This window comes from Eulemur rufifrons, chromosome 23, assembly GCF_041146395.1.
Source record: "Eulemur rufifrons isolate Redbay chromosome 23, OSU_ERuf_1, whole genome shotgun sequence".
In the NCBI taxonomy this organism is placed as follows: domain Eukaryota; kingdom Metazoa; phylum Chordata; class Mammalia; order Primates; family Lemuridae; genus Eulemur; species Eulemur rufifrons.
Window position 1 is genome coordinate 30,485,592 of NC_091005.1, and position 23,304 is coordinate 30,508,895.

Genomic DNA, 23,304 nt, shown 5'->3' on the forward strand with positions numbered 1-23,304 from the left:
GTCCCCAAACAGCTCCCCAAGAATCTACATTGCACCGTAGTGACTTTTTCCTTTGGCTGCAGCCTTGCTCTCTCGCTGTGCACAGTGCTCCACGCGGTTACCTTTGGAACACTGCGCCAGGCGGGCGCGGTCAGGACCACAGAAGCCACTCTAAGTATTTAGAGCTCCCAGCGGTCTAACGTAGGGGACTGGTGGCTTACAAGGCCACCCGAGGGGAAGTGGCCACCAGCGACCCCAGTGGCAAGTGGGACTAACGCGGGTGGTTCTCAGAAGGAGGCCCGTGAGCCTCTGGCAAGATGCACGCCACGCACCTGCCCCCAGTGCCGCCAGAGTATGATGGCTTCTCCCCTTCCTCCTTTCAGGCTTCCTGAGCGCCTCCCCTCGAGGACTCCGAGCCGGGAAGCAGCGGCCGGGGTCTGGGCATGGGAGGGGCTGCCTGATCCGGAGCAGGGCGGAGGGGAGGGAGAGGAAGGGACAGGGGCCAAAGCACTGAGCAGAAAGGTTTTGACGCGTAACGTGACATAACCTCCTGCCAGCCACTGAGTCTTATGTGGCCCCAGGGAGAGGATTTTCCAGCCACCGAATTTCACCCGGGCCTCACGCGGTCTGACCCCCTTCTCTCTCGAAGACCAACAGCAGCCAGGCAAGCAACGGGACCACTGCAGACCCAGGCGACATCAGGGACAATCCCCAGCTGTCCTTTTACCAACTGGTGTACGGCCTCAGCCTCCTGCTCCTGGTCGGTGTGGGCGTCTGCTCCTCGGCCGCCTTCACCAGGGTCACCAGGCGGGCGTCCACGGCCCTGCACGGCCAGCTCCTGAGCAAGGTGCGTGCCTGCGCGCTGGGCGCCGCCGCGGGCTGGGCCCTGACCTTGCCCACCTTTTTTTTTTTTTTTTTTAATTAGTAGACTTTGTTTTCTGAGCAGTTTTTGGTTTACGGATGTGGTTCATTCTTTATGTTGTACATTCTATGGGTTTTGATAGATGTACGATGACAGGGATCCACTGTACAGAGTCGTGTCACTGCCCCGAAACCCCTGTGCTCCCCCTCCCCCAATTCCTGGTAACCACTGATCTTTCCCACTGTCTCCATGGTTTTGCCTCTTCCAGAGTGTCACAGTTGCAGGTGGGAGGACTGGGTCCCCAGGTGGGAAGGGGCAGGGAAGGGGCATGGGAGCGTCCCTGCCGCTGGAGCTGCGGTTCTCAAGAAGGGTTCAGCGGCCACACCGGCGCTGGCCTCCCCTGGCCGCGCATGGTGACACACAGGGTTGCCATTGCTGGATGACACCCTTTGCAGTGGGTGTCACCCTCGTTTTACTCATGAGAAAATGGAAGTCTCATGTGTGCCGCAGTTAGAACACATGTTCGGTGAGATTACCAAACTGTGGTGTCACGTTGACTCTTGGAAACATCATTTCTCTCTCTCGCCTTGCAAGTAGCACCACGTGCCAGGCTCTGCAGTGGGCGCTGGGCGCAGCTGGGCTTGGGCCTCACGGGCCTGTAGTCTAGTGGGGAAGATGGACAAGGAAATGGGCCACTGTGATGTGGGGGTCGAAGTTTACCACGGATGGGCCACGCAGGGCCACAGGCACCTAAGGGGCACCTAACCTTGGTAGAAGGAAGTGGGGGGAGTCCAAGAAGGCTTCTTGGGGGAGGTGACCACTCTTTAAAGGATGAATCAGATTTAGCCAGCTCAAGATCAGGAGGCTAGAGGTAAAACGAAGGCAGAGCATTCCTGGGGAGGTGAAGGGAGTTCAGGAAGGCTGGGGCTGGGAGGGTGGGGCAGGGGTTCTGAACCAGGCGGCAAGGAGGGACCTGTCATTCTGCACAGGCGGAGTGCGAACTGTCGTTTTGAGAGGATGAGGTAAAGCAATTGGTCGGTGGACCCAGAAAGCAGGAGAGGGAAACGCTGCCTGGGGCCTGTGGTGCTGGCCCTCGGCTGGTTAGTCTCTGAGGTTCTTTCAACTGCACACTCCAAGATTCTAGAAATTTCCAGTGCCCAGGCCTCCCAGTGACATTTTGTATTTTACTTTTGAGAAATGTTCAAGTTTCTTTCCATTAGACGATATGTTTCATGTTTGAAATATTTTCCTTTTTCTAGTCCTTTTAGGGCTTTATCGAAATGTTCTTTGCCGAAGGGCCCCACACCCACTGGCTTTCAGAGATCAGGCTTCAGTGCCGCCTCCGAGAAGGGGCAGTGACGGTTGAATTTCATCCTCGAGTCCAAATCTTGCGCAGCCGCAGTGGAACTGGGGCTACTAAGCTCTGGCGGTCCCGAGTGAAAATGGTCCCATCTGTAGAAAATGGGAATGGGATGCTTAGCGGGGCAGGCAGTGTTCTCTCTCTCTTAATCGCAGCTCTGTGACATATCATTCCCATCTTTAAATTGTACAATTCAGAGGTGTTTGGCGCATTTGAAGAACTGTGCGATCCTCACCGCAGTCCTCTGAAGCACCGTTATCACCCACCTCACCAGTGAGGGCCTCGAGACTCAGAGGGGTTAAGAATTAGGTTATTGGGTCTGAAATGTCTGATTTCCTTAAGCCCTAAGTTTGACAGTTGATGTCTTTGACATTTCTCTTTGAAACATCTTGTTTTATGTTTATTGTGAAGGTACATCCTCAGTCTTTCAAATGCACATTTTGGCTTGTGATTGTCTTTCAAATTATTTTTAGAGCAATTTTTGTGAAATCATGGATAAATAAAAAATTCATGGTATTTTCAAATCTGAGTTCTGTCATGGAAGCAATGCACCACAGAGAGCTCGAAATATCAACGTAGTGTTTGGGAAGGATGTGGCTAATGAACACACAGTATATCCATGGTTTAAGAAGTTCCATTCTGGTGATGTTAATCTTGATAAGCCACATGGGCGACCTGAGACCAAGGTGGATAATGATGAGCTGAAAGCTGTAGTGGAAGTGAATCCATCCCAACCTACCTGTGATTAACAGCAAGGTTTGACATTGCTAGTACAACAATATTGGACCATTTGAAACAAATGGGCAGGGTAAAGAAGCTGGATAGATGGGCTCCGCATGAATTAAACGTGCATCAGAAGAGAAATCGTCTCAAAGTTTGCCTTTCTTTGTGGTCATTTCTACATCCTATTGTAATGTGTGATGAAAAATGGATTCTTTTTGACAATCTCAAGTGTTCGGCACAACAGTTGGATAAAGATGAAGTGCCGAAACACAGTCCAAAACCGAATATTCATCAAAAAAAGCTAATGATACCCGTTTGCTGGTCCAGTGCTGGTATTATCTGTGACAGCTTCATGAAACCTGGTCAATCGATTACAGTGGATGTCTACTGCAACCAACTGGACGTCATGATGAGGATGCTTGTGATTAAGCAGCTGAGACTGGTCAATAGGGACAGCCAATCCTCTTGCAAGGCAACGCTGGACCACATGTTGCATAAACAACGCTGCTCAAACTACAGAGGCCGGACTTGGAAACTCTCTGTCAAATACCATATTCACCAGACCTTGCACCAATTGACTAGCACTCCTTCCAGGCTTTGGACCAGTTCTTGCAAGGAAAAACATTCATTTCTCCACAAGCTGCGAAAACACTTTCTGTGATGTCATTGCCACTCACTCTTGAGGCTTCTTTGCTGCTGGCATAAACAAGCTACTGTTAAGATGGCAAAATTGTGTTGATAGGTTAGTCGCATATTTTGATTATTTGTACTGCTGCTTCTTTGAGATATAATAAACCAAACTTTTGATTCAAGATCAGACATTTATAGTTAATGACCTTAATAACTTGCCCGAGGTCAGACGCAGTAGGTGGGGGTGGCGGAGCCTTGCAGCCTGACGGACCGCAGAGCCCATCCGTGCTTCTAAGCCATCGCTCTGCACGGCTTCCCTGCTGCCCCGCGGCTGCGTCCTGCCCTCTCCAGAGCCCAAGGGGAGCCGGCATCTTCGTCCGCGCCCCAGCAAGGCCGCAGCTACTCTCATGGTCCGGGCTGATTTTTGTCCCTGCAGGTTTTCCGCTGCCCCATGAGTTTCTTTGACACGACCCCAACGGGCCGACTCTTGAATTGCTTTGCGGGGGACTTGGATGAGGTGGACCAGGTCTTGCCCATGGTTGCTGAGGAGTTCCTGCTGCTGTTTCTGGCGGTGGTCATCGTCCTGCTGGTTATTGTTGTGCTGTCTCCGTATATCCTGCTGATGGTGGCCATCGTCATCATGGTTTGCCTTGTGTATTACACGTGAGTAGGTTCTTTCTGCTGGTGAGTGGGCTTTGCGACTGGGGGTGGGGGCACGGCTGGGACCGACCTGAAAGGATGGTCCCAGGGGTGGACGGCTCAGGTCTCGCACCTTCATTCCCGAGGCAGGATGTTCAAAAGAGCCATCAACCTGTTCAAGAGGCTGGAGAGCTGCGGCCGGTCTCCTTTATTCTCCCACATCCTCTCCTCTCTCCGTGGCCTGAGCTCCATCCACGTCTACGGGAAATCGGAAGCCTTCGTCAGCCAGTGAGTCCTCCTGCTGCCATCTGAGGATGACGGGGACCACAGGGGTGGTGAGGAGTGGGAAGGGGCGGAGAGCACCTAGGAATGGCACCACCTTCCAAAGAATCAGACAGAACTTGGTTCTATTCCATTTATTTCTCTGAGCCTCCAGAACCTCATCTGTAAGATGGTGTTTATGAGAATAAAAAATATAAATGATACGGAAAATGTTCATAACCTTTAAAGACTTATGGATATTTTGTCTGTATCTGTATATATACGTATATATATTTAATAATAAGATGTATTATTGTGTCAACACATCTTGCATTATGTTTTTTGCTTTCACTTCCAAATATCTAATTTTAGTAAAATAGTGAGGAGCGATAGCTTTCTAAATAATAGAACTTCATTCACTACTCACACTCATAGATTTGCCTTCTGAATGTTTTTTGAAACAAACAAGCAAACAAATCTTAGGATTGTTTTTGAGGCTTAATTGTGTAATATAAACTTATCTACTTGTGGAGAATAATCGAACGCGGTCTGCACCTACAGGAAGCCCACAGTCTGGTGGGAGAAAGGGGACACAGGTGTATGTTTCTGTTATGATACAGGATTGCATACGACGGGCAGCCTAGGAGGGGAGCAGATAAACTGCCCTGAGAGTTCAGAGGGGAAGGAGGTGGCCTGTGGGGATAAGAAAAGGCTTTGGATAGGAGGTGGCATCTGAGCTGGCTTTGAAGCGTGGACGAGATTTGGGCACACATCTGGGAGATGGCATGTGCTCAGTTAGCTGGAACACGGGTTGAACCTGTGCCTGCTCTCCCAGTGGTATTGGAGAGCCCTAGGGCTGTGCAGACACTGGGACTCAGGGATCCTGGAGCGATTCCTTAATTCAGTCCACGCTGAGAACCTACCGTGTGCCAATGCCCACTAGGGATACAGCCGTCAGCAAGACAGACACAGTCCCTGCCCAGAGGCATCAAGTAGGGCAAGGAGACACAGAGACTGTGGTTCCACTGGAGCTGCTGCTGGGGAAGGCTCAGGGGAAGGGACCGGAACAGAGATCTACATGAAGTGAGGGCTGAGCTATGGAAATATGTGTGTAGGAACTTTCCAGGCAGAGGGAACAGGAAATGCAAAGACTCTGAGATGGGGACATAGGTTTGAGGATGTGCAAGGTAGCTTAAGTGCAGGGGCCATGGAGTGACCAGGGTCTGCATTTAATCTGGGAAGGCCTCAAGGTGGAGGTGGCTCCATCAGTGTGGAAGGGTAAGGTGGACGGAGTTTGCAATGGCTTGTGCAAAGGTTCAGAGGGCATGGACATTGTGAGTCATACGCACCACGGTGCTTTGGGTGGTTGCCCACCTGAATGGCAGGATGATTTAGTTGATAGGTAGATGAACATTTTATTTCAATAATCAAAGGTTTATTTGAATGCACTTTAGAAAGAGTACAGTTATCACATCAAACCCCGTGTAATTTAAGGTAGTGATAAAGCTTCCTTTAATATAAATTCTAAAATAAAGTGAATCAAGTGAAAATAAAAATATTCATCAAATAACAGTGTAGGTTACGACTGACATGGAAAGTTGTCATGGTAGCGTATGAAAACTGGAAATTTGGTAGGCCTCTTTTGGTTGGAAGCGACAGGAAAAAAACTAATTTAAACTAGCTTAAAAAATAAAAGACTTTATTGCACAATAGTGACCATGGTTAAATTAGGTAGAGGGTATGCAGATCTTCATTAAATCAACCTTTTGATTTCTTTGTACTTACAAAAATTCTCATAACAAAAGGCCGGGGAGAGGGGGGATGGGCACTTCTAACGGGTCAGGTGAGTGGAGAGACTAAGGCAGGACTCCCTGCAAGTGAGGGTGAATCCGGAGGCTCAGCTAATGTCCTCGGGGACCCTGTTTGTCACTGTTTTACTGCTCTGCCTTCCACGGTGCCATTCCACCTTTAAGTTCTCGGAGATCCTCTGGCAGCTCCAGGCTCCCCTCGTAGCAGCCAACGAGTAGTTCCAGATGTCCCATGAATCACTTCCCTGCACCTCTCTCAAACCTGGCACTCGCTCCCTCTCCAGTCCAGCTAGGGTTTCTCCCCCTCCCTGGGTGAGTCACAGGGGTCGGGCAGAGCAAGTGCTGCCAGGCCCAGGCCAGCAGACCTGCCGAGTGAGGAGTAAGGTCAACTCCACCCAAACCCACGAGTTAGAAAGGGCTAGGGAGGAACCCCTCGCCCCAAGAAAAACCGAGTTCTGCCGCTGGGAGAGGGGAGGGAGCAGCCAGTGTCTACCCTGGGGACACCCTGGGCTGGTCAAATGGGTCCCACGTTGAGCTTTCTTCCTCAGGTTCAAACGTCTGACTGATGTGCAGAACAACTACCTGCTGCTGTTTCTGTCCTCCACGCGGTGGGTGGCCTTGCGGCTAGAGATCATGATCAACCTGGTGACCTTGGCCGTGGCCTTGTTCTCGGCTTTTGGCACCTCCGCCAGCTCCTTCAAAGCCATGGCTGTCAGTATGGTGCTGCAGGTAAGGGAGGGACTCTTCGTGGGGACCCTCCTGGACTGGGCCTGTCCTCGGCCTGTGCTCCTGAGCAGGCCCAGGGGGTCCTTGGGGCTTTGATTACACCGTGAGCCGTGGCCGTGTGGGGTCCCATGGGCTGTGTGCTTGGCCTTCTGAACGTGGCTGCTTTGCTCTGCTTCCCTGCGGCCACTTCTGAATTGGGAAGTCTGTAGTTGGAGGTATTTAATGGAATTGTAGAACACTGAAGTGAAGGGGAGCCCACAGGCAACAGAGGCCAATGTTCTTATCGTGCACACGGGGAAACTGAGGCCCAGACAGGGAAAGGAATTGTCCAAACAGAGTGTGAGTGGAGCTGGGATGAGAACCCTGAGCTCTCGGTTTGTTCTCCGTACTTAATTGTTCTTGCCTTGATGGGGTTGTCAAACTTTTCTGTGTCACCCGGGCGGGTGGTTAAAAGGCAGGTGTAGGTCGCCCAGCCCCTTCCCTAGAGCGAGGCTTCTCCAACCTGCATGTGCGCAAGACTGGAAACAGACTGCTCGGCCCGGTCTGGGAGGGGCTGACGGGGGACAGGTCAGGTCCTGCGTCAGGTCCTGGGTCAGGGTCTTAGAATCTAATTTTGAAAATAGTTTCTCTGGGAGTTTCTGCTATAGTGATCCACGGACCTTGGCCGGAATCCCTCTGCCCGGCAGCTGGGGGGGGTGGAGTGGGAAGAGGCGTGGAGGGGGAGTGGCTGTTCACAGAAGCCCACAGGGGGGCTGTCCCGGAAGGGCTGTCCAGGCAGGGCTGTGAGGCCCCAGGCCCACTCAGCAGTGCCTCAGGGAACCCTGGCTGTACAGCCCCAGGGCCCCCTCCCTGGGGGTAATTCATTAACTGTCCCCTCTGTGGTCCTGCGGCCTTCTCTCTCATTGGCTTGGGATCTCATGTGTCCCCCTGGGCCTTGTTAGTCCTCAATGCTGAGGTGTAATTCTGGGTATGCAAAAGAGCTCCATCTTGCTGTACTCCCTGTGGCAGGCACATATTCGCACATACATGCACTCCTGTACATGCATATATATACACACACTCCCCCGTGTGTGCAGAGCCCTCCACAGGCACACGGGCCTGCAGACAGCTGTCAGCCCGCACACTCGATGCCTGACGAGCGCAGTGCCAGCCGGGCTCCTCGGCAGCTTAGGCACGTGCTGTGCATCCTTCCATTCAGTCCTCACCACACCAGCGCGTGAGGTGCAGCAAGGTGGTTAAGGATGTGTGATCTGCAATGTCCAGGTTCAAACCAGGCTCTGCCCGGGCTGTGTGACTTTGAGGAAGTTTGTTAGCCTCTCTGTGCCTGGCATTCCTCATCTGTAGAAGGGTGATAATAAAAGATCTGAAATCATAAACCTGTGAGGATTATGTGAAAACATGAGAGTTAATGCATGTAAAACATCTAGAATAGTGCCTCACCCAGAATAAATGTCAGCTATTATCGTTCCTGTCTTACAGACAGGAAACTTAGGGCGTAGAGCGACTAAGTAACTTGCCCCTGTTCCCGCAGCTAGTAAGACACAGCTGTGTCCACAGTGGCTCACAGTCGTTCTCTCTCTCTCTCTCTAATACACACACCCCTGCATGCCCCAGTGCAGAGTTGCTCCCAAACCTTCTAGAACTCTGGGGAACAGGCACCCAACCAGTGTTGTAGGGGATGGATCACTAAGGCTCAGAAACCCCCCGTGCTGCAGACACGGCGCAGAACAGCAAGGCTCGGGGGAGGGCTGCGCAGGGCTGGTGCTGCCTGAGCACCGGCCCGTGGGGGAGCGGCCGGGGCTCCCCTCTCCCAGGGAGCGCCGTGCACAGGCACTGTTCACAGGCTGTTCTACCACGGGAGGCCCTAGTGGGGTACCTGCCTGGACAACCAGCTGCCTCAGAACAACCCCTGAAGCACATTCTTTCTTCTGAAGCTCTGTTGCCCCGCTTGAGTGTCTCATCCCATCTTGGGCAACAACCTCCTGGCCTCCAGTCCCTCAGCATCTTCCATTCCACCTTCCACGCTCTCACCAGAGCAATCTCCAACTGTCTGGTTTTCATCATGTCACTGCCTTGTTCAGAAGCCCTCAGAAACTCTGTCTCCCTGTGTACCAAACCCAAGCTATGGGTCCCGACCCCAAAGTGCACTCTCTACTGCGGTCAAGCCAGTACCTCCCTGGCTTCTGCATGTACCCTTGAGGAAATGATGTTCAAGCTTTGGGAGGCAAGAATCACATACTGTGTTGCTTTGCAGCCTCAGTAAATGTCAGAGGTGCTTTCTAGCTTCAAGTCAAAGAACCAACTCAAAATGGCCTGACTGTCTGGGAACTTCTTATCTTGTGTAACCAGAAGGCTGGGGTAGGGCCATTCTCAGTTGATTAATTTAGTGGCCTAGCATGAACCCGTGATTGTTTTATCTTTCTGCATTGGCATCCACAGCCTGGCTTTGTCCTTTGTTATCTATACTCATGATCACAAAAAGGCTGTGGCAGCCCCGAGCAATCCATCTTCACACAATAATAGCCAAAGGCTGGAGGGAGATAACTTTTTCCATGTGTCCTTCTTAAAAGCAAAGAAAAGTTCCCCAGAATACTCCCCTCTGACTCTTCCTCATGCTTCATTGGCCAGAACCCTAAACTAATCACTGGCAAGAGGAATAGAGTTATGACTGGTTTGGATCAGCCAAGCTTCCCCGAAGCGTAGATACCCGATGATGGTGGGCCGGCTGGCAAGGCAAGCCTCAGTGTCTGAGCCGCTGGGGCCGGGGAAAGGGCAGTCTTCCAGCCCACCCACCTCCTTTCCCAGCCTAGTGTCTTTTCAGCCTGGTGCCTTCTCCTCCCCTTCCCACACCCTTTCTTTTGGCCATAGCCAAACGCTTCTCCACCCGTCTTTAGGTTGCTAAATCTTACCTCTCCTGGACAATGCAGCTCCAGTGCCGACTCCTGCAGAAGCCCCTCCCTGTGGCCCTCATCTGAGCCCCCCTGTGGGTCGGCTCCCTTGTGGCATGCGTCCGTCTGCACTGCCATCCTCTGTTGGCTTGTCTGCCGCCCCATCCCGTTGGGGAGCTCTTCAAGGGCAGGGCCTGTGTCTGCTGCACTTCGGGACACAGAGCCTGGCCCAGCACCAGCACAAAGCCTTCCACCAGAGTTTGTTGAATGAATGTACGATGAACTTGTTACCCAGCACCCTCTGCACGTCCTGTTTGCCCATTTCTTGGGCCAGGGTGATGGAGCTGGGGTCTCAACCCCAGCTCTGCCTCCAGTTTTCAGATGACTGTGTATGTCATGCCCTCTCTCTGAATCTCAGTTTCCTCATCTTCCGTGCCCCCAATGCCCACGAGGACCTAGACTCTTGGGTTTCTCTAAGGCAGGGCCTGAAACAAGGACGTGGACACAGGCAGCTTGTTTGGGAGATGCTCCCAGAAAACAGGATTGAGGAAGCAAGAAAGTGGGACAGGGAAGGAGGAAATCCATCGTGGGAGTGTGTCATCGAGGTCCCCGGAGTGTGTCATTCTAGGTCGCCAGGGCTTAACTTTACCGGGATCTCCCAAGGAGCATCTGGGATATTCCCAGGTTTGTGCCCCCAAAGGCTGAGAGATGGGAGCACTTACCGTCCAGCTCTTGCTCCCCGTTAGTTGAGCTCGTTCCCCATGGGACGCACTTGCTCGGGCTCCTGTCCGGCGGGATTCTCGCCCCAAACTGCCCGCCACAGCGGCAGCTAAACTCAGAAGGGGCTGAGGGGGCCGTGGGGGCTCTGCCCCGCTGTTCTGGGGAAACTGTGTTGGTCTGCGGGGTCGCTCAGGGCCATGGCGGCCTCCTGCCCTCCTGACGCTTCTGCCTTCCAGCTGGCGTCCACCTTCCAGGCCACCGCCCGGATTGGCTCGGAGACAGGGGCGCACTTCACGGCCATCGAGAGGATGCTGCAGTACATGAAGGTGTGATGCTGGTCTGGGTCTGATGCGGGGCCCTTCGCGCGGGGGGCGTGGCTTCTGTGTCGTCTGCAGCCCCCTGCCCCCCCACCCCGGGCTCCGAGACTTTCCCGGGAAGCAGCAGGGCTCCCGGCCCCGCTTTCTCCCCTTCCCCAGACCTGGGTTGACCATCTCTCGGAAGCGCTTCCATACCGCTCCGCTCATTTGGCCACGCCTCTCCGTGTGCTCCTGCACGTAGAGGGAACCGTCTGTTCTTTGTAGCAATGATCAGTGAGCCCCGATACGATAACAATGATGACAACAATAATTGGCATTATTATCGCTTCTATTTGCGTCATAGCGTTAATAATTAAGAGCACAGATTCTATAGCCAGATTGCCTGGGTTCAATTCCAGAATCTGACATTGGAAACATCTGCATAACCCTGGGAAGTGTATTCAAACTCTCTGTTTCCCATTCTGAAATGGGAAAGATAACAGTATTTGTTTATTGGATTATTACAAAGAGGAAGTGATATAACATGTCATGCGCTTAGCGAAGTGCCTGGCCCAGTGAAATAACGTTATTGAATGTTATTTATTCTTGCGATTGAGCTTTTATGGGCCAGGCACTGTGCTAAGCCCTTTGTATAGATTGTCTCACAGAATCATAAAACAATTTGATTAGGATGGTTGAATGATTACATTTTCCAGACAGGCAAACTGAGGCTTGGCCAGGCTGAACATCTCGCTGAAGGTCACTCTCCCTCCACCGCCCGGTCTCCTGTCCCACCACACGAGTGGAATTTGTGAATTGTAGGGCTCTGATTAGCCAAGAGATGCTGCTATGACGCTGCCCCCGCAGTGGGGAGCCGTGATGTGCAGCTGGTGACCCTACTTCTTCTCCAGTGGTCTTTCCTATTAACGCACCCCGCCGTGCGTGCTGCACAGTCCTGGCTTGGAGCTTGGCAGGTCTGGGGTTGCGTCCCGGTCCGTGCACTCATAAACTGTGAGCTTAAGCAAGTTGTTTCACCTGTTGGAGCCTTTCTCTCCTTGCCTAAAAGGGCTCACCTCACAGGATGAGGACAGAGAAAGTCACACAAGGGCTCTGCGCCACAAAGCACACGCTGCAGGGATTAGTTATCTCTGTTGGCTTTTGTGTCATTATTGTGGATTCTATTTCTTCAGAGCTTCACACAGTAAATTAGAATAAGTGCTCTAGGTTAATAATAATAAGAGGCTGGCTATGTGGGTTTCTCACTCTTCTGGGAAAAAGCACGCGTGTTTCAGGTGAGTGTGGGGCGTGTGGGGAATGTTCCTCTGGGCTTTCTTCTGCTCACCCAGCTGGTGCCTTGGCCACGGTGCAGGGCAGGCTGGGTGGGCCACACACCAGCCGCTGGAGGCCGGCGCGTCCACAGGTGATGCGCAGAGATTGATGATAACTAGATTGATGATAACTACTGATGTCTTTTTCTTTCTTTAAAAACTAGATGTGTGTCTCTGAGGCTCCTTTACACATGGAAGGCGTGAGTTGTCCCCACGGTTGGCCACAGCATGGGGAAATCACATTCCAGGATTATCAGATGAAATACAGAGACAACACGCCTGTCGTCCTGCACGGCATCAACCTGACCATTCACGGCCATGAAGTGGTGGGCATCGTGGGAAGGACGGGCTCTGGTGAGCTGAGCCCTTTCCTTTGGCCTTTGCATGCCAGACCTATTGTGGGTTTGTTTTGTTTTTATTTCAAAATATTGGCCGGGCGCGGTGGCTCACGCCTGTAATCCTAGCACTCTGGGAGGCCGAGGCGGGTGGATTGCTCAAGGTCAGGAGTTCGAGACCAGCCTGAGCGAGACCCCGTCTCTACTAAAAATAGAAAGACATTATATGGACAACTAAAAATCTATATAGAAAAAATTAGCCGGGCATAGTGGCGCATGCCTGTAGTCCCAGCTACTCGGGAGGCTGAGGCAGTAGGATCGCTTAAGCCGAGGAGTCTGAGGTTGCTGTGAGCTAAGCTGATGCCACGGCACTCACTCTAGCCTGGGCAACAAAGTGAGACTCTGTCTCAACAAAAAAAAAAAAAAAAGAAAAAGAAAAAGAAACAAAATATTAATTAAGGGGGTACAAGTGTTTTTGTCACATGGATACCTTGTATGATGCTTAAGTCAGGGTTTTTGGTGTGCCCAGCAACGGAATAGTGTGCATTGTATGCGGTAGGTAAGTTTTTATCACACACCCCTTCCCAACTCCCCTTTTCCTGGTTTCTTGTGTCCTTTATATCACTTTGTGCCCATGTGTGTCTGTCATTTAGCTCCCACTATTAGTGAGATCATGTGGTGTTTGGTTTTCCATTCCTGAGATACTTCACTTAGGATAATGGTCTCCAGTTCCATCCAAGTTGCTGCAGATGACATTATTTCATTCCTTTTTATGGCAGAGTAGTTCTCCATGGTGTGTATATGTATGTGTGTGTGTGTGTGTGTGTGTGTATTTGCTTTATGCACACATGAATTGATGGGCACTTGAGTCCACGTCTTTGTAATTGTGAATTGTGCTGTGATAAACATTTGCATGTAGGTATCTTTTTGATAAAATGACTTCTTTTCCTGAGGGTAGATCCCCAGCAGTGGGATTGGTGGATCAAATGGTAGGTCTACATTGATTTCTTTGAGGAATCTCCATACTGTTTTCCCTAGAGGTTGTACTAATTTGCAGCCCTCCAACAGTGTATAAGTGTTCCTTTCTCTTGGCATCCATGCCAGCATCTACTGTGTTTCGACTTTTTAATAATGGCCATTCTGACAGGGGTAAGGTGGTATCTCATTGTGCTTTTAATTTGCATTTCCTTGATGATTAGTGATGTTGAGCATTTTTTTCATGTGTTTTGACCATTTGTCTATCTTTTTTCAAAAAAACTTCTGTTCATGTTTTTTGCCAACTTTTTAATGTTTTGTTTTTTTCTTGCTGATTTGTGTGAGTTCTTTGTAGAGTCTGGATATTAGTCATTTGTCAGATGCATAGTTTGCAAATATTTTCTCCCATTCTGTAGGTTGTCTATTCGCTCTGTTGGTTATTTCCTTTGCTGTGCAGAAGGTTTTAATTTAATTAAGTCCCATTTATTTATTTACTTATTTATTGCTGCATTTGCCTTTGGGGTCTGAGTCATAAATTCTTTGCCTAGGCCAATGTCCAGAAGAATTTTTCCTATATTTTCTTCCAGAATTTTTATGGGTTCATGCCTTACATTTAAGTCTTTTATGCATCTCAAATTAATTTTTATATATGCCGAGAGACAGGGGTCCTATTTGATTCTTCTGCATGTGGCTGTCTAATTTTCCCAGCACAATTTATCAAATAGAGTTTCCTTCCCCCAGTGTATGTTGTTATCTGCTTTGTCAAAGATCAGTTAGTTGTAGGTAGATGGTTTTATTTCTGGGTTCTCTATTCTATTTCATTGCTCTATGTCCCTATTTTTATACCAGTACCATGCTGTTTAGATTATTATAGTCTTGTAGTATAATTTGAAATCAAGCAATACGATGCCTCCAGTTTTGTTCTTTTTGCTTAAGATTGTATTGTCTATTTGGGCTCTTTTGGGGTTCCAAAAGAAGCTTAGGATTATTTTTTCTAGACCTGTGAAATATGACATTGGTATTTTGACAGGGATTTTGTTGAATCTGTAAATTACTTTGGGAAGTATGGACATTTTAATAATCTTGATTCTACCAATCCATGAGCATGGGATGTTTTTCCATTTGTTTGTGTCATCTGCAATTTCTTTCATCAGTGTTTTGTAGTTCTCCTTGTAGAGATCTTTCACCTCCTTCGTTAAGTATATTCCTAGGAATTTTATTTTCTTTGTAACTATTGTGAATGGTATTGAGTCCTTCATTTGACTCTCAGCTTGACTATTATTATAATAGTAGATGGAAATGCTACCGATTTGTGTACATTGATTTTGCAACCTGAGACTTTACTGAATTTATTTATCAATTCCAGGAGTGTTTAGGGCTTTCTAGATAAAAGATCATATCATCAACAAAGAAGGATAGTTTTACCTCCTCTTTGCTGATTGGATGTCCATTATTTCTTTCTCTTGCCTGATTGTTCTGGCTAGGACTTTCAACACTATGTTGAATAGAACTGGTACAGTGGGCACGCTTGTCTTGTTCCAGTTCTTAGGCAGAATGCTATCAACTTTTCCCCATTCAGTATGATGTTGGCTGTGAGTTTGTCATTTATGGCTTTTATAATTTTGAAATATGTTCCTTCTGTGCCTAGTTTGTTGAAGATTTTTATCCCGAAAGGGTGCTGGATTTTATCATATGATTTTTCTGCATCTATTGAGATGATCATATGGTCTTTGTTTTTGTTTCTGTTTATCTGGTGAATCCTCATGTTTATTGATTTGTGTATGTTGAACCATCCTTGCATCCTTGGGATTAAAGCCACTTGAGCATGGTGGATTAGCTTTTTGATGTGCTGTTGAATTCAATTTGCTAGTATTTTCTTGGAGATTTTTGCATCTATTTTCATAAGTAATATTGGCCTGTAGTTTTCTATTTTTGTTATTTCCTTTCCTGGGTTTGGTATCAAGGTGATAATGGCTTCATAGAATGAGTTAGGGACGATTCTCTCATTCTCGATCTTATGGAATAGTTTCTGTAGGATTGGTACCAGTTCTTCTTTGTAGGTCTTATAGAATTTGGCTGTGAATCCATATGTTCTAGGGTGTTGTTGTTGTTGTTGTTGGGTTTTCTATTTCTGCATCAATCCATGTGTTCATTATTGGTCTGTTCAGGATTTATGTTTCTTCCTGATTCAGGAGTGGGACATTGTGTATTTTTAGGAATTTATCTGTTTTCTCTAGGTTTTCTAGTTTGTTTGCGTAGAGGTTTTCATAGTATTCACAGATAATATTTTGTATTTCTGCAGTATCAGTTGTAATGTCTCCTTATTCATTTCTGATTGAGGTTATTTGAATCCTTTCTTTGCTATTTTGGTTAACCTGGCTAGTGATCTATTGATTTTGTTTACCTTTTTAAAGAACTTTTTGTTTTATTGATCCTTTGTATTGTTTTGGTTTTTTTTGGTTTCCATTTCACTTAGTTCTGCTCTGAGCTTTGTTATTTGTTTTCTTCTACTAGCTTTAGGTTTCATTTGTTCTTCTTTTCTAGTTACTTGAGATGTGACAATAGGTTGTTAATTTGTGATCTTTTTGATGGAGGCATTTAAGTCTATGAACTTTCCCTTTATAACTGCTTTTCCTGTGTCCCATAGATTTTTTTATTTTTTGAGACAGAGTCTTGCACTGTTGCCCTGGGTAGAGTGCAGTGGCCTCATCATAGCTCACTGAAACCTCAACCTTCTGGGCTCAAGCAATCCTCCTGCCTGCCGAGTAGCTGGGACTCCACGCATGTGCCATGACACCTGGCTAATTTTTCTATTTTTAGTAGAGATGGGGTCTTGCTCTTGCTCAGGCTGGCCTCAATCTCCAGATTGCTGGAGTTTATGCAATCCTCCCACCTTGGCCTCCCAGAGTGCTAGGATTACAGGTGTGAGCCACTGTGCCCAGCCTATCCCATAGATTTTTGATAGCTTGTGTCCCCTTTGTCATTCAGTTCAGGAAATCTTTTTTTTTTTTTTTTATTTCATCTTGTTATGGGGGATACAGAATTGCAGGTTACATACGTTGCTCCTGTACCGCCTTTCCCCCCAAGTCAGAGCTCCAGGCGTGTCTGTTCCCCAGGTCGTGCACGTTGCACCCATCATGTAGGTATATATCCCTCCCTTCCCCACCCCCCCTTCCCGAGTGTTACCATTCCCCAGCACCTTCAAGTGTTACCATTCCCCAAACGGTGCGCAATGCACTCATTGTGTAGGCATACCCCCATCCCCTCCCCCACCCCCACCTCAGTCTGATATCCAATTGGTGTCGTTCCCAGATTTGTATTTAGGTGATGATCAGGGAAACCAATTTTCTGGTGAGGGGAAGTCTTTTGATTTCTATTTTAATTTCATCATTGACCCAAGGATCACTCAGCCACAGGTTGTTTAATTTCCATGACTTTGTGTAGATTCGAGTGTTTCTCTTGGAATTGATTTCTAGTTTTATTCCACTGTTGTCTGAGAAGATACATGGTATGATCTTGATTTTTTTGAATTTGTTCAGGCTTGATTTATGGCCTAAGGTATGATCCATCTTGGAAACTGTCCCATGTGCTGGTGAGAAAAATGTATATTCACTAGTTATGGGGTAGAATGTTCTGTAAATGTCTTCTAGGTCCATTTATTCTAGAGTCCTGTTTAAGTCCAGTGTTTCTTTATTTATTTTCTGTTTCAGTGATCTGTCCAGTTCTGTCAGTGGAGTGTTGAAGTCCACAGAAATTAAAATGTGACTTTTTTTTTTTTTTTGCTTAGACCTAGGAGAATTTGCTTTATGAAACTGGGAGCTCCTGTGTTAAGTGCATATATATTTAGGATTGTTATGTGTTCTTGTTGAGTTGCTCCCCTTTCCATCGTATAATGTCCATCTTTGTCTTTTTTTTTTTTTACCATTGTTGATTTAAAGTCTATTTTATATGATATGAGAATGACTACACCTGCTTGCTTTTGGTTTCTATTTGCATGAAAATTTTTTTTCCAGCCCTTAACCTTGAGTCTGTGTGAGTTCTCGTGGTTTAGATGTGTTTCTTGAAAATAGCAAATATTTGGGTTGTGTTTTTTCATCCATTCAGCCAGTCTATGTCTTTTAAGCGGGGCATTCAGACTGTTCACATTTAATGTTAGTACTGAGATATGTTCAATGGGATCCTGTTCTGCTCTTCATGTTGGGTGATACCTTATTGTTTTGTTTTTCTTCTTGTGCTATTGTTTTATAAGAGCTGTGACCTATAACTTTTGGATGTTTTCTTGTGCTGGTTGGTATCTATTGTGCTGTTGCATATATAATGCACTTTTTAGCATTTCCTATAGGGCAGATCTAGTGGTGACAGATTTCCTTAGTGTTTGCTCATCTGGAAAAGTCTTTATTTCTCTATCATTTATGAAGCTTAGTTTTACAGGATAGAAAATTCTTGGCTGACAGTTGTTATGTTTAAGAAGATTAAAAATGGTGCCCCAATCCCTTTTGGCTTATAAGGTCTCTGCTGTTAGCCTTATTGGTTTTGCTTTGTAGGTTAGTTGTTGCTTTCATCTTGCAGCTTGCAGAATTCTCTGCTTCATTTTGACTTTGGCCAGGTTGATGAGTATATGTCTTGGAGATGTTCTATTTGCTATGAATCTTCTTGGTGTTGATGACCATCTTGTATCTGGATATCTGAATTTCTAGGAATACCGGGAAAGTTCTCTTGAATAATTCTCTCAAATAGGTTTTTACATCCTTTTTGGTTTTTCTTCTTCTCCCTCTGGAATACCTATAATTCATTTATTGACTCATTTCACATAGCCCCATATTTCTCTGGGTGATTGTTCATTCTTCTTTATTCTTTTTCTGCATGTTTGACTGACTGTGTTAGTTCAAAAGCCGTGTCTTCAAGCTCTGAGATTCTTTTTTTTTTGCGAGGTCTAGCCTGTTGTTGAAGCTTTCTGCTATATTTTGTAATTCCCTAAATGTCCTTCATTTCTTTAAGTTCTGTTATATCCTTTCTTATGTTGTCTATCTCTTTAGTGAGTTGTTCACTTTTTTCATTTATGTCCTGAAACATTTTTTTGGCTTCTCTGTGTTGCTTTTCAACTGTATTTTCAATGCCATTCATTTCATTTGCCATCCATACTCTGAATTCCATTTCTGAAATTTTGACAATTTACTTTGGTTGGGGTCCATTGCTATGGATCTATTGTGATCCTTTGGTGGTATTGACTACTTTGTTTTTTCTTGTTGCCAGAATTTTTTCACTGGTTTCTTCTCATCTGAAACCTCTTCTCTCAGCTCAGGTTGATAGGTTTGCAGTGCACCTGTTATCCTTTCCTGGGAAGTCTCCTGCATAGAGAGAAACAGGGGAGGTTCCTAGATAATGCGTTTATGTCCTATTCTAAAGGATTGACCCAGCAGGAGAGGGATGGATCCACTGAGAGCGTGTAACACACCTGTCATCCTGTGTAGTCTCGATCCCTTGTGGTGTCACAGTCCAAGCCAATGCTGGGGGATATTTTTTCACATTGGTGAATTGGTCCCCAAGCCACTGTTGGAAGCTCGGGCAGGGGGCTGTACAAGTCCCTCTCCATGGAGATGGGTGGTGTGACCTTGTTCAATGCATGGACAGGTTGTAGGACCTTGGTAGGTGCTTGGACATGTCACAGGACTGCAGCCAGTGGCAGGGAAAATTGTGGGTTCTTGTCAGGTGCCTGGGCATGTCGCAGGACTACGGTCAGTGGTGGGGCAGGTTGGGGGACCTGACAGGTGCCTGGGTGCATCACGGGTCCTTGGCTAGTGCCTGGGCATGTTTTGGAACCTAGGCCAGTGCTGAGGGATCTTTGTGTGGAGTGGTGGGTTTTGTCCTAGGCTGCTGTTGGAAGCTCAGGCAGAGGGTCGGTGAGTCCCTCTCTACTGAGGTGGCCATTGCAGGAGATTGATCTGCCCAGGTCTCCCCATGGTGGTGGCAGTGGATGTTTGGCCAGGCTATCTAGGTGGTGGCCACAGGTATCAGGGCTGGGGGCCTTCCATCCAGGTCTAGGTATAATGGTGGTATGTGGCTGGGGGCAGCTTGTGGCCAGTGGGTCTGTGGTGGAGAGCTGGACTACAGAAGTGGCATCACATTGTGCCATGGGGGTGTGGCCTGCCGACCTATGCGCAAGGCCAGGGGGCTTGTTCTGCTGCTTGAGGCCATGGGGGCGTGGCCTGCTGGCTGGTGCACAAAACCAAGGAATGTGGCCTGCCACATGGCATGCAGGTCTTCAGGGGCATGGCCCAGTGTGGGTGTACAGGGTGGGGGTGTAGCCTACCAGCTGGTACACAGAGCCAGGGGTGTGGCCCACCACAGGGCATGCAGGGCCAGAAATATTTTGGGGCATGTGTTTGCTCATTCACTCCACAAATATTTATTGGGCCCTCATGCTATGTGAGGCCCTTGTTAAATAGACACTGGTGAGTGTCTATCATAGGATGCCAGTGGAAGAGAAAAATGTTAAACAAACCAGCAATTTAAGAAATAAATATGACAATTATAGGTTGTGGTGGCTGCCATGATGGAACAAACAGGGTGGTTTGCAGAGAAAGGAGGTTGGTGGTGCCTGAGCTATGGAGGCCGATGTTTGAGCTGAGACGTGAAGGGTGGACAAGGTCCACAGAGATGCACTCTGCCAGGGTGAAGTGCAGGCACAGGAGTCTAAGTGCGTCCTCCTTTTCCTTCCCCCCCTTCTGCACCTCTCCTGTAAGCATCCCACTTCTCCTCCTTCCTGCCCCCTTTCCTCTCTCCTCCTAGACTTCTTTCCCTCTCTTCCTCTCCTGTCACTTCTGGGAGATCTGGTCCAAGTGTACCTCCCTCCACCTCTCTGCATTGCTCAAAGATACTGTTCAGACTTTGTTCTTTCCCCTCCCACCCTTGGGTGCTTCAGAGCTGCCTCCTCCAGGAAGCCCCCTGGATGACTCAAGCCTTCTTAGGTCTCCCCCTCCTCAGCACCCCTGCAGCACTTGCACTACCATAAGGTAAAGAGTTTCCAGAGTATTCTTTTGGGTATTCTTCTCTTGCTCTTTTCTACCTGCCAGTTGGCCTGAGAGGGCTGGGATATGGCATAGAGAAGCTCTCAGTACATACTGGTCCAACTTACTATATTCATTCACTAGGTATTTATTGAGTATTTACTCTGTGCCTGGGAACCTAGAGGTTCATAGATCTTATCTTCAAGAATGGGGTTGAAACTTCAAATGTTTTGGGGCCTGGCAAGTGACAGATGAGTGCCGTGGGTCTGGGGTGTGATGGAAGGCGGGCAGGGAGGACCAGGTGGGGCCTAGAGAACACTGTTCTGTCTCAACGCAGCAGCCACACTCAGCTCCAGCTCCCTGTTGCTGGGGGATATGGGCCCAGTGTTAGCAGTTCTACTGAGTTTCAAGAGAAACATACAATTTGAATTTTTATATTTAGGATCTTTGGGTTTTTTAAAAAAAATGCTGGCAATGAATTTAAAAACAATTGTGCACTGTGTGTGTGAAATAAAACATATATGTGGGCTGGCTTTGATCCAGCGGCTGCGTCTGTGACCTCGGATCTAGGCTGTAGGAAAGCTGCTCATGGCTTTGGGCACCACTTGGAGCAGAGACGCACCCACAATGACCAAGAATGGGCCCCAGAGAGGGGTGGCTCAGGTGCTCTCCCCTGCGCAGACACAGGAAATTGAGGCCCCGTTTCTGGCCCAACAGGGAAGTCCTCCTTGGGCATGGCTCTCTTCCGCCTGGTGGAGCCCGCGGCAGGACGGATTCTCATCGATGGCGTGGACATCTGCAGCATTGGCCTGGAGGACCTGCGGTCCAAGCTCTCGGTCATCCCTCAAGACCCGGTCCTGATGTCAGGAACCATCAGGTGAGTGCTGGGCAGGGGCCGGCCTGGTGTGGAAGGACAGTCTGCTGCGGGAGCCCAGGACCGGGGCCGCGGTGCCGGGCTGCCTCCACTCAGCTAGCGGCCAGCGCCGCGGTTCCTGGGCCTCCGACCTCACCTCCGCGTGCTGGGCCATGTCTATATTCCCTGTTACTCCGGAGGCCGAGGCGAGAGGATCACCTGAGCCTAGCAGTAGGAGTTTGAGGCTGCAGTGCTCTGTGATGGTGCCTGAGAATAGCCACTGCACTCCAGCCTGGGCAACACAGCAAGACCCCATCTCTGAAAACAAAAACAAACCCAGATGGGACTGGTTAGGTTTCAGTGCACCATTAGGCATTAGAGCTGTGACTGCCACATTCTTCCTCACCCAGGTGTGGCTTATTCTCCTTTCTCCACCCACTGGGCAAAGGCCCTGGGGACGTTGCTGGAAAGTGCTTCTCCATTGGGTTCACACTCTGAACGGTGAAGTGAGAAAGATCCAGAACTGGACCTTTCAGCCTCTTCCCCACACTTTCTATTTCCTGAGAAGTCACCTTGGGGACCAAACGTCCCCCAGATTAGTGCAGCTGACGACGCACTCTGGGCATGCAGGGAGACAAAGGCACAGAGCCTGAGCGAGCCGGGTGCACCAAAAACAGGCCAGGTCCCCCGGGTCTCCTTGATAGTTAAGGGGCATTCTTAGAGGCAGGAGGATGAAGTGACACCCAGAACTTGATTCATTTATTCATGGCTTTACCCTTCCATCTATTTGACGTGCCTTTTCTGAGCTCCACCAGGTTGGGGCAGAACACTGGGGTAAACCAACTCTCCCCCTGTTCCCCACCCCCGCGAGGGGCTCACGGTGCGGGGCCGGTGTGAGACCCCGCGCATTGCAGTAGATGGTGGTCACTGCTAGATCAGAAATAGCAGCCAAGTGCGGAGGGAGCCCAGAGTGGGATGAGTGACTCTGCCCGGGTGAACCCAGAAGGGCTTCACAGCGGGACGTCTGAATAGTCTTGAAAGATAAGTAGGAGCTTGTCTGGCAGGAAAAGGGCAGAAAGTCTTGCTAGGGAGACTGAACAGTGTGCGCACAGGCGTGGGGTTTCAACATGACTTGTGTTGCGTTAGGGGAATGATACAACATTTAATAAGACATTTAATGGTAGACTTCTGTGTTAAGGTATAACTTGGCCAAATCTATTGTGCCTTAGTAGAAAGAGCAGTAAAAATATGAACTATACTGGGCATTTATATGTGCCAGCTGTATGCTTTAATATACTATCTAATTTAATGGCCACAACAACCCTATGAGGTTGTGTTATTATCCTCATTTTACAGATGAAGAAACTGAACTTAGAGAAAGGTGACTTGTTGAAGGATACATAAGTAAATGGAAAGTCTGAGCTATAACCCCAGGTAGTCTAAACCCATAAGCTGAGATGTCCCCCGCTTGCTGCAGGAAGAAATATGGACTGGAATATTGGAGATCTGGGTTCTCTACCCTGAAGCTTCTGTCTAGCTCTGAATGTCTGTAATCCCAGCCTGGATCTCATACTGACTTGTGATGTGACCTTGAACAAGCCATTTAAAACTCATAAGCCCTGGTTTCCTCATCAATGAAAGGGATATACCCATCTTATGGGCGAGAGGGTGTCAAATGAGCCTGTCTATGAAAATACCTGGGAGAATATCAAATGTCATGCAAACAAGACATTCTACCTGCTGCTTCTGTAATACCACTGAGCTCTGCAAACGCGACGTGTGTGGCTGCCAGAACAGAGAAGGGGAAAGCAGGGCCAACAGGCTTCATCAGGGCCGTGTGGCTGCGTGACAGGGAAGCGTCTGCAGTGTTGCCTCCAAATGAAAGTCCAGACCCCACTGGGTGTAAAGTCCAGA

At 48.5% G+C, this 23,304-nt stretch overlaps 1 protein-coding gene across 1 annotated transcript in view; it reads left to right on the forward strand.

The window, feature by feature from the left end:
- The window catches only part of LOC138373830 (ATP-binding cassette sub-family C member 11-like), a 78,395-nt gene that overhangs the window by 49,673 nt on the left and 5,418 nt on the right, over window positions 1–23,304 (forward strand). The window contains exons 19-25 of the mRNA XM_069456427.1: window positions 629–826; window positions 3,991–4,217; window positions 4,344–4,481; window positions 6,811–6,991; window positions 10,833–10,922; window positions 12,385–12,574; window positions 21,255–21,414. Of these exons, the coding sequence (XP_069312528.1) occupies window positions 629–826; window positions 3,991–4,217; window positions 4,344–4,481; window positions 6,811–6,991; window positions 10,833–10,922; window positions 12,385–12,574; window positions 21,255–21,414 (1,184 nt within the window). The remainder of the gene's footprint in view (window positions 1–628; window positions 827–3,990; window positions 4,218–4,343; window positions 4,482–6,810; window positions 6,992–10,832; window positions 10,923–12,384; window positions 12,575–21,254; window positions 21,415–23,304) is intronic.